The sequence below is a fragment of the Sorghum bicolor genome, chromosome 3, assembly GCF_000003195.3.
Source record: "Sorghum bicolor cultivar BTx623 chromosome 3, Sorghum_bicolor_NCBIv3, whole genome shotgun sequence".
Taxonomy (NCBI): Eukaryota; Viridiplantae; Streptophyta; class Magnoliopsida; order Poales; family Poaceae; genus Sorghum; species Sorghum bicolor.
In genome coordinates, this window is record NC_012872.2 from 3,434,368 (window position 1) to 3,449,021 (window position 14,654).

General features: G+C 48.1%; 1 protein-coding gene across 1 annotated transcript; it reads right to left on the reverse strand.

Moving 5' to 3' along the window:
• LOC8084365 (protein ANTAGONIST OF LIKE HETEROCHROMATIN PROTEIN 1) lies at window positions 6,821-8,859 on the reverse strand. Its single transcript, XM_002457163.2, has one exon. The coding sequence runs from the start codon at window positions 8,662-8,664 to the stop codon at window positions 7,252-7,254; it is 1,413 nt and encodes a 470-aa protein (XP_002457208.1). The 5' UTR covers window positions 8,665-8,859; the 3' UTR covers window positions 6,821-7,251.

Here is a 14,654-nt window from a genome sequence, read left to right on the forward strand (position 1 = left end):
CGCCGCCGCCAGAGGGCGCGCCCCTGCGCGTGGGCCTGCGTGGCCCCACCTCGATCCGCGCGCGAGGGGCCGTGCCAGAGGAGTGGCCAGGCCGCGCGGTCGGGACGCTGAGCGGGCTCGCGCTCCCGTGAGCCGCGGTCGCGGGGCGAGGCCGCGTCGCGAGGACCGCCTCGGCCACCGGCGGCCGGGCCGCGCGCGGGGGAGGTCGCGCCGCGCGGAGGCGAGCCGCTCGGCCGCGGTCGCGCTGCTCGTTCGTGCCCTGGTGCTGCCGCGCCGTCGGGCCGCGCCGTCGGGCGAGCGGGGACCGCGAGCGGGGGCCGCGCCGCGCGGGCGCGTGGAGCCGCCCGTGGCCGCGCCGTGCGGGCGCGTGAAGCCGCGGAGGACGCCGCCGTCGGGGGCCGCGCAGGCCGCCTCGTGCCGCGCGGCGCGCGTGGGCGGGCGAACGGGAGCCGCGGCGCCGGGTCGCCGTGCCGAGGCCGCAACGGGCGTCGCGCGAGGCCACCGCTCGGGGCAGGCCGCTGAGGTCGCGCGGTGGTCCGTCGAGTCCGCGAACGGCACCTCCTCCCCCTCCCCCTCTCCCCCAGTGACGTTCTCAAGCCGGGGGAGCGCGTCCCCGAGCCGATGGCCCGTGGGGGACGCTGATCCACGTGCGGCGGAGACGCGGGGGCGGAGTTGGTGGCGGCGGTGGTGGAGCAGCGAGCGCCGGGTCGACGAAGTACGGCGGCAGACGAGTCGGCGCCGACATCCGCGCCGCGATTGTTGGTGGAGACGGACGGCGCGGAGGCGGGCTGTGCGCAGCCCGCTCAGAAGACGGCGTCGGCGTCGGGTACCGAATCGGCGACTGCGGCTCTATGCCCAGTGACAGCCATTGGCTGGCCACCATGGATGGTGGCGGTGGTGGGCACGGGCCGTCGCCGTGGAGCGGGCACCGAGGCCGGGGTGGAGCCGGCAAGGCGAGGACCGGCGCTGGAGGCGCCGGTGGAGTTGGTGCCCTCGATGGTGGCGCCGCGGGCGGAGCCGCGGATGGCGCCGCGGGCGAAGCCGTGGACGACACCACCGAACGCCGTGACGGAGGGCCGACGTTTGCATGTCGGTTTCCCCCGAAACGACGTCGTACAGGAAAACGCCCGGGGTTCCTGTTGAGATCACGGCGTTCGCCACGAAAGCGATAGCCGCGAGCCTCGCCAAGGAGTTCCCGGATGTCCTCCAGTAGTTCCGCCTGAAGGCGGTTGTTGCCGAAGTGTGTGCCCAATGTGCGGGCACGGTTCATCGCCATCCAGACGATTTGGAGGATGAGGGAAGCCATTGAGGCAGGATTACGGCGAGGGAAAGGCATGTTTCTACCTTGGGGTGATGCCCTAGGCGAAGGTCGATCCCTCGACGATGTTCTATCCAACCGAGCTATTCCCCTCTGGGGCAGGGGAGAGCGATGTGCTGATAACGTGTTACAAGTAGAATGCGAGAGTACGAGAACAGAGAGGAATAGAATGAACTCGGGGTGTTTGTTTATTCATTGATCACGGGTATTTATACAGTCGGGGGGGAGAGGAAACTCTCGCCCCAAGTAAACTCGTACCCACGATGAGTCGTGGGTGATATCACGGAGGTGGAACCGGTCTCCACGGGTACGTGCGTAGTCTTGGGTGATATCCCGTGGGCCGTCGTGGGGGAAGTCGTAGTTAGGATAGATCTCCCGTAAAGGGAATCCGAGGAGATGAGATCACCCCGGAAAATATCCGTAACAGACGGGACGGACGGGTGGCCATCACCGCATCCAACCATCACCCATGCCATGCAGTTGACGGTCGACGCAGCGCGCGGCGCGGCGGCATGTCGTGCCGTGCCCGTGCGTGAAGCAAAACTCCAACGAAAAACCGTGCGATGGAGAGCCAGCAGTTGTGGGCCAAAAACATACCGAAATAGCCAAGCCCCATTCACATTCTCGACGACGACCCGGGCAGGGCTCATACGTGAGAGTGAGACTCCCCAGTGAAAATGGACAGGCAGGGGCCCAATGAAGACAGCCAAGCGATCAGACGTGGCTTTGGGCCGTGTGGGCTAATAATGGCTGAGGCCCCCACTTACTTGCCCAGTCTCCACTTAAACCAGAACACACGTTGCTGCAGCCTGCAGCCTGCAGGTGCTTTGCAATATCCGGAAGGAAGTATACAAATACTTCATCGCCTTTGAACACGGAAGCTGAAGCATGTCTCCAAGCTCTGTTTTTTTTTTCCTGATGCAGATGCAGATGCGGAGCATGGCATTGGTAGAACCAGGAATGGATGATCTTGAGTAGCTGAATTGCGTTTAGCCCTCGCCACAATGGAGCATGCATGATAGCTCACCACTCGCAACACCTTTTTCCGATCCGCAAGATGAAACTGTGTATGTCCACGAATTTCGATCATGCAACGGTGGTTGACGCACCGTGGGTCTGCCATGCTGTAGTTTTTTTTACTAAAGGAATTAAATAATAGCTGGATATATGAACACGTTACAAACACTTTAAATTGTATAAATATCTAGAAAATAATTTTAATCTATACTGTATCCATATTGTGCGTAGCTTTGGATCTCAAAACCAAACCAGCATGACGACGCTTTGCCGTATGAATGACCGCAAGGACAAATAATCGGCAATAGGTCTAAAACACATATGCCCAACGAACGACGGCAACATTCATATAGGCGGAATTGAGAAACTTCTTCTTGCTGGTGTCTTCCTTTTTCTTCTTTTTTTTGCCACCGAAGAATGAGGAAGACTGATCTCAAACTTATTCTCTATAGTCCTTCATCGTAGTCAGATCTAACTACAATAAAATGAAGAAAAGACCGAAGAAAATTATTCTATGGCAGCAACACCATCTCCACCTTAATGTCGCCATCCAAAAAAAAGTCTTCATGTCGTCAAACCGGTGAGAATGCTGACGCCGTAGTTGTTGTCGTCATCTTTAACAGAGCCACTATGGAGAAAATAATTTCACCCTGCTCTCTTACCGTCGTTGGAGAGGAAGAAATAAATCCCAAAACCAAGAAACTTGGCATACAATGACCCTAATACTAAAGACTTGATTTACTAAAAAAAATATTAAAAAAAAAGATGGATCCCTACTCCCTCCGACCTTCGGCGATATGCCAAAGGAGGATGGGAGGGGGGGAGGGGGGCAGTGGTGGTGGAGAGGAGAGCCGCGGCGGTGCCGAGGAGACCCTAGAGTCGCGATGATGAAGAGCTGCGCGAAGATACGTAGTATTGCTTCAACTAGGTGTGCAATCTTTGGCCTTGTTTAGTTCCACCCAAAAATAAAAAAAAATCAAGATTTCCTATCACATCGAATCTTACGGCACATGATAGAGCATATAAAGATAAAAACAATAACTAATTGCACAGTTTATCTGTAACTTGTGAGACGAATCTTTTGAACCTAGTTAGTCCATATTTAAATAATAATTAACAAATATAAACGAAAGTGCTACATTATATAAAATTTTTTCATCTCGACAACTAACCAAAGCCTTTGTAAAAAAACACTAGGTGTGTATTTCTCTGATTTAATAAACAACTTAGTACTTTTCTAGCTGCCCGGTGCCGATATCTGGTCTGATTGAGTTCATATGGAGATCTTAAAAAAAAAAAACAACGGCTGCCAGGGACACTGAGCAGCTGTCGGTCGCTTGGGCACTGAGCAGGGGCAGAGGTTTTCAAGGCCTGAAGCGCATGGAGAAATCCTTCTGTTTTCTTTTCAAAAGAAAAATCTTCCGGTACGCGATGAAAATGGGCTAAATCTCGTGCGGATCATGTGAAGAGAAAAAAAAAACGATGATCCAGCACTCCAACTGAGACTTGCGGATGAGGCATCATCCCCCTTATCCAAGGAGCCCAAGATTTCATTTTATTTTTATAATAAGCCCTCAAACATGCGCCTTTCTTTTTCGGAAAGACGATCACGACTTGGCGATTCAGTTCATATATCTGTGTCCAATCCGTTGACCGTTGACCGGGCTGCTATCTATAGTTGGAGTAGTTACTCAGGCCTTGTTTAGTTCACCCTAAAAACCAAAAGTTTAAGATTCTTCGTCACATCAAAACTTGCAACACATTCATAAAGCATTAAATAAAGACGAAAACAAAAGCTAATTACACAGTTTGTATGTAAATCGCGAGACGAATCTTTTGATCCTAGTAAGTCTATGATTGGACAATATTTGTCACAAAATAAACGAAAATGCAACAGCAGCGAAATTCAAAAAGTTTTCACATCTAAGAGCACCTCAAATGGTTTGGCAATTTTGGTTTGGTATTTGATGTTGTTTGCCAACTCCCAATTGCAAATGCAAAGAAAAAAAATATGTTCATCCCTAAAGGTTTGGCATTTTTAACTTGGCAACTACCTAGTGGACCCGACAAAATCTTTGCCCGTGTCTTTCTGTCCCACGCTGCTGTTTCTTCGCGCGTTTTTGCCGTCGCGCGAAGGGAGGCGCCGCCGCTCGTAGACGTTCCTGTCCGCCGGCGTTGGTTCGTGTCCGCTCGCAGAGGTTCGTGCCTTCGTGGACCTCATCCCCAGCTGGAACTTGCCGCTACCTAGACGTCATCCATCAAGCAGTCGCAGGAAACGACGCAGAACTTGCTGCTACCTGGACGTCATCCATCAAAAACTCGACACGACGCAGAACTCGATTTGGTCTTTCAATCGCGGGAAACGAAGGGCGGCGCGAACTCCATTGGCGCGAGGACTCCCAAATGGAAACTGCACCAAAGAGACCAGGCTGCGTACAAATTTGGCGCATAAAAACCGGACGCGAGTGTTTGCCAAACCATCAGCCAACTCGCAAATATGCCTCTCAAATGTCAAGTTTACTAAAATGGCAAACCCGTTTGCAAAACCGTTAGAGGAGTGTTTTTTACCTTTTTGCCAAATAACACAAATGCCAAACTAGAATGACAAACCGTTGGAGATGCTCTAAACAAGGCCCCAGTAGATTGGTCTTGTTTGGTTAGAGACGATAAACTTTACCGTCTATTACATCGAATGTTTAGACACATGAAGTATTAAATATAAACTATTTACGAAATTAAAAATATAACTAGAGAATAATTTACAAGACGAATCTTTTTACCTTAATTAGTTTATGATTGGTCGCTAACTATCAATAAAACAAAATGCTACGGTATCAAATAAACTTTAACACGTGTTAAACACGTCCTAGTAATGTCAGCACGGTTTCCTTAGCGGTGGCATGCTCGCGCCAGTTCCAGATGGGCCAAATCTGCTCTTTTTGCGGTGAAATTACTGCTCGTTTGTCCAATTCTCCGCATGGCCGTACAGTACCAAACAAAGACGTCATCGCTTGCTTGTGATCTGCTGGACGGCTAGTCAACCATTCAATGATCTATTGATCCGGTTTGAAGATTTTTCGCCATCTCAAAAAACAACCTGCGTCCATACGGAGCTCTTGGTGCGTACATGCGTTCCCATGCAGTCAACTCTCGATCCCATCCCATGAGACCCGTGCTTAATTCTAGTACTACTAACTAATGGAGTTGCTTTGTCATCGTTAGTGTCGTAAACAGAGAGCTTTTACTTTTATCCCTGTCATGTCATGGTGTGAACAGAGGTGCCTCTTTTAGAATTTTTATTTCAAGTTGCCTTGTTTTCGAAAAAAAGAACTGGAAGTTGGTGGTGGTACTGCAGGTTATGTATGTGATGTTCTTCGCACAGCACAATAGGTCAACTCTTCTATGAGACTGCTTCTCTGATCTACTATTTTACAGCGATGCGTTAGCTCGTTATTATTATCTGAATATGCAGAAAACGACGGTCCCGCGGTTTAATTACAAGTGCTCCTGTCAACTATACTAATAGAGCTGGTGCCTGGTAATAGTCGTCGGAGCACTGGAACCAGACGACCCAGACCGTCGTCGTGCCGACCTTCCCAAAGTTGCCTGAACTTTCTATGCTCTGCGTTCAGACTCTGATGCCAGAACTTTATTTGTTTGGAACTAAATTTGCGCCAGCATTTTCCTTGAGGTGAGATAATAAAGAAAAGATCATCTCTTTCAAAACCAAGTCAAAGACAGGTGATAATCTGTGATCTTCGGAGATTCGAAGCATTTAAAGTGCAACTAATCTGGTTCATGTTGTTTCATTCAGTAAACCTGTAAAACAAACAGTATCAGAGGCCAAGCCAGAGCCATCTAGACATCTAGTACACTAGTAGTTCACATGCTACATCCAAGGATGGCCTTGTTTAGTTCATCCCGAAATCCAAAAAGTTTTAAAGATTCTCCGTCACATCGAATCTTACGGCACATGCATGAAGCATTAAATATAAACGAAAATAAAAACTAATTACACAGTTTGTCTGTAAATCGCGAGACAAATCTTTTGATCCTAGTTAGTTCATGATTGAACAATATTTGTCAAATAAAAACGAAAGTGCTACAGTAGCGAAATCCGAATTTTTTTCAGAACTAAACAAGGCCAAAGGCTGCTTCCAAATCAACTGTGCTCAGCTGATCATCTCATCAAGTTCACATTTAGAGATAGTACGAGACCGTACTTGTGCCACCTAATAGACAGCCTGCATCATCAGGTTTCTTTTATGCTGCCTGGACTCGTTAGAGTTTATTTCCATAAATAATTAAACAAAGAACGACACGGCTGCTTTGACTGTGGTCAATTCAAAGATCTCCTCGTGCCTTCCTTTTCCTTGTTCAGAAGATAAACATCTCCATTGTGCTGCTTGGCCAAGAACAATCCAAACAAAATAACGCGTGTACACATGGAGAACAAGGGGGAATCTGATTCCGAGGTTGGAGATGCGAAATCAACTTCTGTTTTGATTGATTACAAAGTCTGGTGGCAAAATAGACTGCACAACAGTATTGACTATACAGGCTCTAGTCTCACCAAATCTGAAAAATGATTGAATCTTTGTTTGATTCTAGAAAAAATTGCAGAACAATCTCAAATCCTATCAACCAATCACCTACTGTATCTTTGAACCCTATGTATGTATCACTATCACCTCCCCTTGCTCTGTTCCCAACTTATTACAAGCGAAAAAAGAGAAAGAATCGCCCTCTGTTCTCCGTCCGACAAATTTACCATGACTAAAAGAACTCCTAATTACTTACTGAAAGACGGCAAAAGAAAAAAAGCGATTTGATTCCTGAGCCTTGTGGCGTCTTTCTTCTCTGACGATCCCGCCGAAAAAATGAGCTGTTTTTCCTCACATCCCTGCCTTCAGAGTTCATTTGAAGACGAATCCAGGGCCGGCGGCGGCGCTGCTGTTGCGGTGGAGGAGGTTGTGGGCGATGCCGTCGCGCGCGGCGACTGCGGCCGTGGAGCGCACGGGGTTGTCGGCGACCATGTCGTCGTCGAAGAGCTGGAACGCGATGTCGGGGTCGACGGCGTCGCCGGCGCGCTCGCAGATGTTGTGGAGGACGCAGCAGGCGCCGAGCACGACGGGGAGGTCCTGCAGCTTCACCTCGGTGCGCTTCTGGAGGCATCCCCAGCGGGACTTGAGGCGCTGGAACGCGTCCCTGGCGACGGCGCGCACGCCGTCCACCCGCTCGTTGAACACGTGCTGCGCCCACGTCATGTTGTGGTGCGTGTAGGGCACCAGCAGCCAGTCCATGAGCGGGTACCCGGCGCCGCCCACCACCCACTGCCCCTGCAGCAAGCCCGCGGCGCCGCGCTGCGCGTAGAGCGCGGAGCGGTCCAGCACGTCGGCGTCGGACATGGAGCCCGGCCAGCCGATGCAGACGTCCGTGAAGGCGCCGCCGGCGTCCACCACGCCCTGCACCGTGATGGAGTACGAGGTCTTCTGATTCCTCTCCGTGTGGCGGCGGTTGTAGTAGGCGGCGACGTTGGCCTTGGGCGCGATGATGGGGATGTGGGTGGTGTACATGGCGCCGACGACGCCCGGGATCCCCGACGCGGCCTCGAAGGTCGCGGACACGCCCGCGGCGGCGTCGGGCGCCTCGGGCCACTGCACGGCCTTGGGCATGAGCACGGCCTTGATGGCGGCGCAGACCTCGAGGACGAGCTTGTGGCAGGTGGAGATGCCGAGGCCGAAGCGCTTGGACACGAGGCGGAGCGGCTCACCGGTGGCGAGGCGCCAGATGCAGACGGCGACCCGCTGGCGGACGGGGATGGCGGCGCGCAGCATGGTGTCCTCCTTGGCGACGGCGGCGCCCAGCTCCTCGCAGACGGCCTCGAAGGTGGCACGGGACATGCGGAAGGCGCGGCGGAACTCGTCCTCGGGGCACGCCGGGCTGCTCATCCGGTCCCACCACTCGTGGTCGCGCTCCTTGACCCAGAGCCGGCGGCCACCGCCCCTGCCCGCGGCGGCGGCGGCGCCACCGGGGGCTGCACCGGACGAGTGCTCGTGGTCGCCGTCATTGCTGCCGGCGCTGTTCTCCCGGGAGCTGGTGGTCGGGGAGCGCTGCCTCTTGACACCAGACGCCTCGCCTTCCAGGAGCTGGTGGTAGTCGGCGCTCCTCTTCCTGCTCGGGTCCGCCATCGCCACCGGCGCCTGGAACGCCGGCAGCGCCGCCGCCTGCTCCTCGGCGCACAGGTGCGTGAACCAGGACGTGAGGTCGTCTCCGGCGGGCAGGTCAAACAAGGAGCCGAACTGCGCCTCGGTGTACGAGGTGCTCATCTAGGTGATGCCGGTGTCGAGAGGCTGTAGGCAAGAACCGATGGATCGAAGTCCTCTTTCTTCTAGAAGTAGAAGCAGCTCGCTCTGGGTTCCGGATGATGATCTGATCTGGTTGGCGAATGATCGCTGTGCTGTGCTGTCGAGAGGAGTGTGATCTGGAGATGTCGAGGTTGGGAATGGGAGGGGAGGGAGCGGGTGGAGTGAATATATAGGTACCGGAGCGGAGGAGCACGCGGTATCCCGGAGGAAGGTGAGGAGGAAGGTGGGTGACCGCGCGGGGGCGCAACCGCGGCTTACGCGGCTGGGGAGAACGGAGAAAGCGAGTAGCGGAAGCCGAGTGATCTCGTGTCCGGTGTGGCGGTGTCCGTGTGCGCGCGCGCGATTGGACGAGGCTTCTAGCACACGCGCCAGGTCTCTATCCGCCACGTCGGTTTCGCGGTCAGTAGCAGCGGGTGGGGCTAGGATATACTGTACTCCCATCGGACGGCGCTGGGTTGGTGGGGCCCGGGGTACTCGGTTTGGGGGGGCAGACGGGTGGGACCGGCCGTGGCGTTGGGGGAGGCAACTGTGTGGCGCCGTCGCTTGGCTCACCCGGCGCTGTACACACCAGTGCCGTGCTCTGTTCTAGTAGTACTCTGCTCTTCCTGCGGCTGTTCCGTACGGGGCGGGGTTCCGTTCAGCTTGTTGTATTCAAATGCTGCGTTGTGCGCGATTGGTTTGACTGGTATAAGCCGGAACATAATTGAAATAGATTGACCGATGGTTCTATAGGCTCTACAGCGCGTTTTATTTTATTGTATTAGTTAGAAGCATTTGCGTTGACGTGTGCTTGAATGCTTGATAAACAAAGGTGGTATGATATAACTATAGAGCCGGTTCACTTGGTTTATAGTTATGGCTGAAAGTATCGTTCGCTGATTTGTTGCGAGAGAAAAACATTGTTGAATCAAGTATTTCATATTAGAAAACCTCTCCATCAATTTGAGCAACTATTGTGCTACCAACATTTATAAAAGAACATATTTAGATCCTCAAGAATATGCTTCCATTCATATTACTGAGTATCTCTGTCCTAGTGGCCAAATAGAGTTAATGGAAATAGTTATAGGAGTTTCCGTGTATTTCCATCCCTGCTCTTGCCTCTTAAATCCGTTCCATTTCCAGTGGGTGTAGAAACATATGAAACATGCAAGATGGCTCAATTCCTCCCCCTCCACCAACTCGCCCCATCCACCCAGCTCGACACACACGCACGCACTAACAAGGTCACACCATCCCTTCCCCTTCTAAATGCAAATCCTCACTAAGTGCAATTACTAGTATTTATGCAAGTTGTTGTCATCAATCGTCAATATTTCAACCTCCACATGTAGTTTGTTTGGCCATCCAATCCTCCTATAACATGACCTAATATCTAGTTTATCTTCTTTTAATTGGATTCTTCCATTAATTTGCCTCATACTAACTAGATTTGATAACAAAAAACAAATGCCTAGGCACACGTGCAATAATTATTCCCAACAATCTCCCGCGCGAAAGCATGGGTTATCCTACTAGCAAAAGAAAAGTTTAAGCACGCATATCTTCAATTAATAAAATGTAAGAAGCTATAACATTTTGAAAACACTATATAAAATAGATTTTGTTTTTTTTTCCTTCTAGCCAACACCTTAGACATAGATCTTATTCTAAACTTAAGACCATTGTAGCCTGATTTATTCATTTTTTGTTTAGAAAAAAACATAACCACCTAGAGAAAGCCAAATCATGCAATACAAAAAGACAAACTATACCTCCAATCTAAAAAAAAAGAACCAGTATCTTAGTTAACAGCAACACTTTAACATTTGCCAAAGCTTTCAACTTCTATAAATCTCTATCTGGAGAGTCAACAGATAACTTAATTATGTATCTCTTGTGACTCTAACAGACTCGTTTTTGTTTTGTATACTTCAATATATTATCATAATTTTTCTTGTATGAAACAATTTATGAGAAAACTACATATATATATTGCATTCAGAGAGTTGTGTAGTCTCTCTGATAGTGAAGAGTGAGAATGGTGGTTTTAAAGAGTGGAAAAGATGAAGAATGTTCTAGAGAGTATATGGGAGCATGCTTTTTTTTTGGCTTACACACATTTTAAAATTTTGTGATAAAAACTACAAGAGCTCATACAAAACTAGACAATTGATACGGTAAATGAGAGCGTATGGTTTATCTTAATACTGGATATTCCCTCGTTTGTAAGGAAAATGAAACCTAATCCTCATAACACATCGTTTTCCCCCCATATGCTTGGATGTCATATGAACGCGAGAACAAGGCATATATTATCTCCGTAGCGAATGGCACAGGTTGTTTTCCAAAACACAGTGACAGGCCCTAACCCTTTTCGCGCTCACGTTTTTATCCAAACGGTGACGGCGTGTGAATTTAACTTTTCAAGTTTTCGTGTTCACATTACTGCTCCCTTAATCGTAAAAACCTTCGAATTACTACTCCGCCAGAGATTGATCTCACGCTGACAACGTTACACTTCCAAAATATTTTGGACCAAATACAATTTTTTTTGCTATTTTGCATTTTGGAAGTAAACATGTCCAAAATATCTTGGCTCTAAACTTTTTGCAAAATGAAATAGGGACATTGGTCTTGTTTAGTTCTAAATTTTTTTGCAAAATGAACACTGCAACACTTTCGTTTGTATTTGACAAATATTATCCAATAATGGAAAAATTAAGCTCAAAAGATTCGTCTCGCAGATTACATATAAACTATGCAATTAGTTATTTTTTGTATCTATATTTAATGTTCTATACATATGTCACAAGATTTGATGTAAAGGGAATCTAAAAAGTTTTGTAAATTTTTTTGGGAAGTGAATACCAAAACCAAAATTTAAATTTTGGTGGGAGTCTCAAGATTTTGGATTTTTGGGTTTTTTTTTTGCCGTGTTGTTGTACTAAAAATGACACGGGATATAGAAATCGAAATCCGTTGGCTAGCACACCCGGAATGGCAACCAGGGCATATTATACTTTCGCGAGTCATCCGCCGCCGGCCTCTCCCAAAAGCGGTTGCATGCGCGCACCAATCCGGAGCCAGGATTCACTAAACAAAGCGCGGAAGCTGTTAATTAGCGTGTCGTCGCATAGCCTAGCCGACGCGTGCGGCGTGCTTAACGACGGCAGGGAGGGAGGGGGGACGGGGGGGAAAAAGAAAAGAAAAACAAAAAGAAGAAGAAAACAAAAGGGTCCGCCGTGTCCGCGGGGTGATGGTCACGTCGGGTGAGCGAGCAGCTTTGACGGCCGCGGCCCCGCGGGCGGGACCAGCGCGAGGCGGACGGACGGACAGCTCGCCCCCCGCCCGCCCGCGTGCATGACGCTGCGCGTGACGCAACGAGTTGGGGGGGGGGGGTGATGATGATGATGATGCGCTAGCGCTACGACGAGACCCGCTTTCCTGGACCTGGAGTGCACGCGTCTCCCTCTCCCTCCCCTGCCTCCCTCCCTGTCCCTGGCGAGCGGCTGCCTTCCCCGCCTTCTCGATGACTAGTGGATTGTGCGCGCCCCGGCGCGCAAGAGCAAATGATACAACGGTGTTTTGAGCAATACTAAAAATAAATAATGATATATGTTGAAAATATTAAATATCATAGTCATGCTTATTAACAATCATCGAGTTTGTCAACCGGTACATGGAAGGATAGTATGGCCTTGTTTAGTTCCTAAAATATTTTGCAAAATTTTTCGCATTCCCATCACATTTAATCTTGCGGCACATGCACGAAACACTAAATATAGATAAAAGAAATAACTAATTACACAATTTATCTGTAATTTGTGAGAAGAATCTTTTGAGTCTAGTTAGTCCATGATTGGACAATAGTTGTCAAATACAAACGAAAGTGCTATTGTTCATATTTTGCAAAAAAAAATTGGAACTAAACAAGGCATATGTTACAAAAGTATTGTACACCTGCGATGATATGGCATAAGGTAAAAGCAGTCTTCGGTTGGCTAAAAACATAGCGTTTATTTTGTGTTTCTTTTCAAGCTGCATAGAAGGATGATCAGTAGTTCATGCTGCGGTCGGATTCGCAGCTAAATTCATGTTCGCTTGAGTTCCGCACCGGCGAAAATCTTTCTATATCTGAGAAAATATGAAACTATTTAGGAAATCTAGATGTATGATCTTACTTTTTTTATGACTGGGTTAGAGAGTTTGTAATACGTGCCTCTTACATGTAGGCTTTGAGTATTGGTGGATAGTTTAGAAGAAGAAAGCATAGATTTAACAAGAATAAAGCTTAAAAAATGTTATACCTAATCCAATGAGTACGAAACTTTTACCATTGTTCAAACATATAATAATGAGCCCACTATAAAAATTTTACCACAAATGAACAATATGAAAAACATATATGATTTGTTCTTATTAATTATAGAAAAACATAGATTTAAAGCTACAACAAAAACTTTGTACTAAAGCCTTGTTTAGTTCACCTCCAAAACCAAAAACTTTTCAAGATTCCCTGTCACATCGAATGTTGCGGCACATGCATGGAGCATTAAATATAGATGAAAACAAAAACTAATTGCACAGTTTGCCTGTAAATCGTGAGACGAGTCTTTTAAACCTAGTTACTCTATAATTGGACAATGTTTGTCAAATAAAAACGAAAGTGCTACAGTGTTAGAATCCTAAAAAATTTTAGATCTAAACAACGCCTAAAGTATATCATATTATATATTTATTCCGTAGATCTACTCATGAGGACCCCAACAAAATTGAATTTTTTATTTTTTATTTTTTTTTTGATTTACTACAATTTTTAAAATATTCAGCGGAAATAAATAAATAAAAGACAAAACCACCCTCTAAAATCACGGGTTATTTAACCGGTTTTAAAAATTCAGGGTGTAGAATATCCGGTTTATAGTTTAGGGATGAAGTATTGCACCCTAAATAGTTTGAGGGGTTAATCTGCATCCCACAAATAATTGCATTTCTTTGACTTCTATGATTCATGTTTGACCGTCCGTCTTATTCAAAAATATAATAAATATTATTTTTTTATTTATGACTTATTTTGTTGTTAGATATATTTTTATAATGATTTATTTATTTTATTGTTTGATAAAAAATAAATAAGATGAATAGTCAAACATGAATCGTAGCAGTCAAGAAATACATTTATTTTTGGGATGAAGGGAGTAGCCTTTTTACTTTTTTCGTTTTTTTCTCTAACCACCTCTTTAACCACCGAGAGGTTGAAAGATATCAGAAGCGCACCTTCCTTTTTTTCTATCCAAATACATATCACGCAACATGGAAAAAAGATGTAGGTGGACACGTGTGCCAATGAAACATTTCAGATGACTTCAAGAGAGATGAGAAATCATGGGGAAATAAGCGGTGGCAGTTTTTTTTTTGTTTTCTGTTGGTACTTCGCTTGACCACCGAGATGCTAGAAGAAAATATAAAAGGTCCCTCTTTTTTCTCCCTTTTATTATCTAGAACAGAGTACACAGCGGGCAGCACAAATAATTGAGAAAGAAAACACAAACAGGGTGCAAGTGGACACGTGACCCAAGAGATATTTTTAACTGCACACTGTAGCAGTAGGTGGAGTGAATTTGGAGCGTTGATTGAAGAATCCAATGGCTAAGAATTTTGGGACGACGTGTCCCATGTAGTCTGCGCCCTTCAACCTGGCCATTGTAGAGAGTAATGCGGCGTCTCCTCCCGTGAACGCTGGCCGCTGCCGTCGCTTTCCCGGCGCGCCCGTCCGTGTCCGCTCGCTTCGTTCCGAGTCCGTCCGTGCTGAGCGGCGACCCCGTCCCTGTCTGGTTGTCGTCCGCTCTGCTCGGCTCATCTGCTTGCTTGGCAACGCCGGCGTCTTCCTGCTGTTTTCAGCCTTTTTTTTTGGTTATCAGCAGAAAGGGGCCACGGATTGGATCTCACTGCCATATACTGCTTGTCCA

Excerpts from the sequence above, each read along its gene's own strand:
- LOC8084365 (XM_002457163.2), bottom strand. The coding sequence starts at position 8,664 with ATGAGCACCTCGTACACCGAGGCGCAGTTCGGCTCCTTGTTTGACCTG.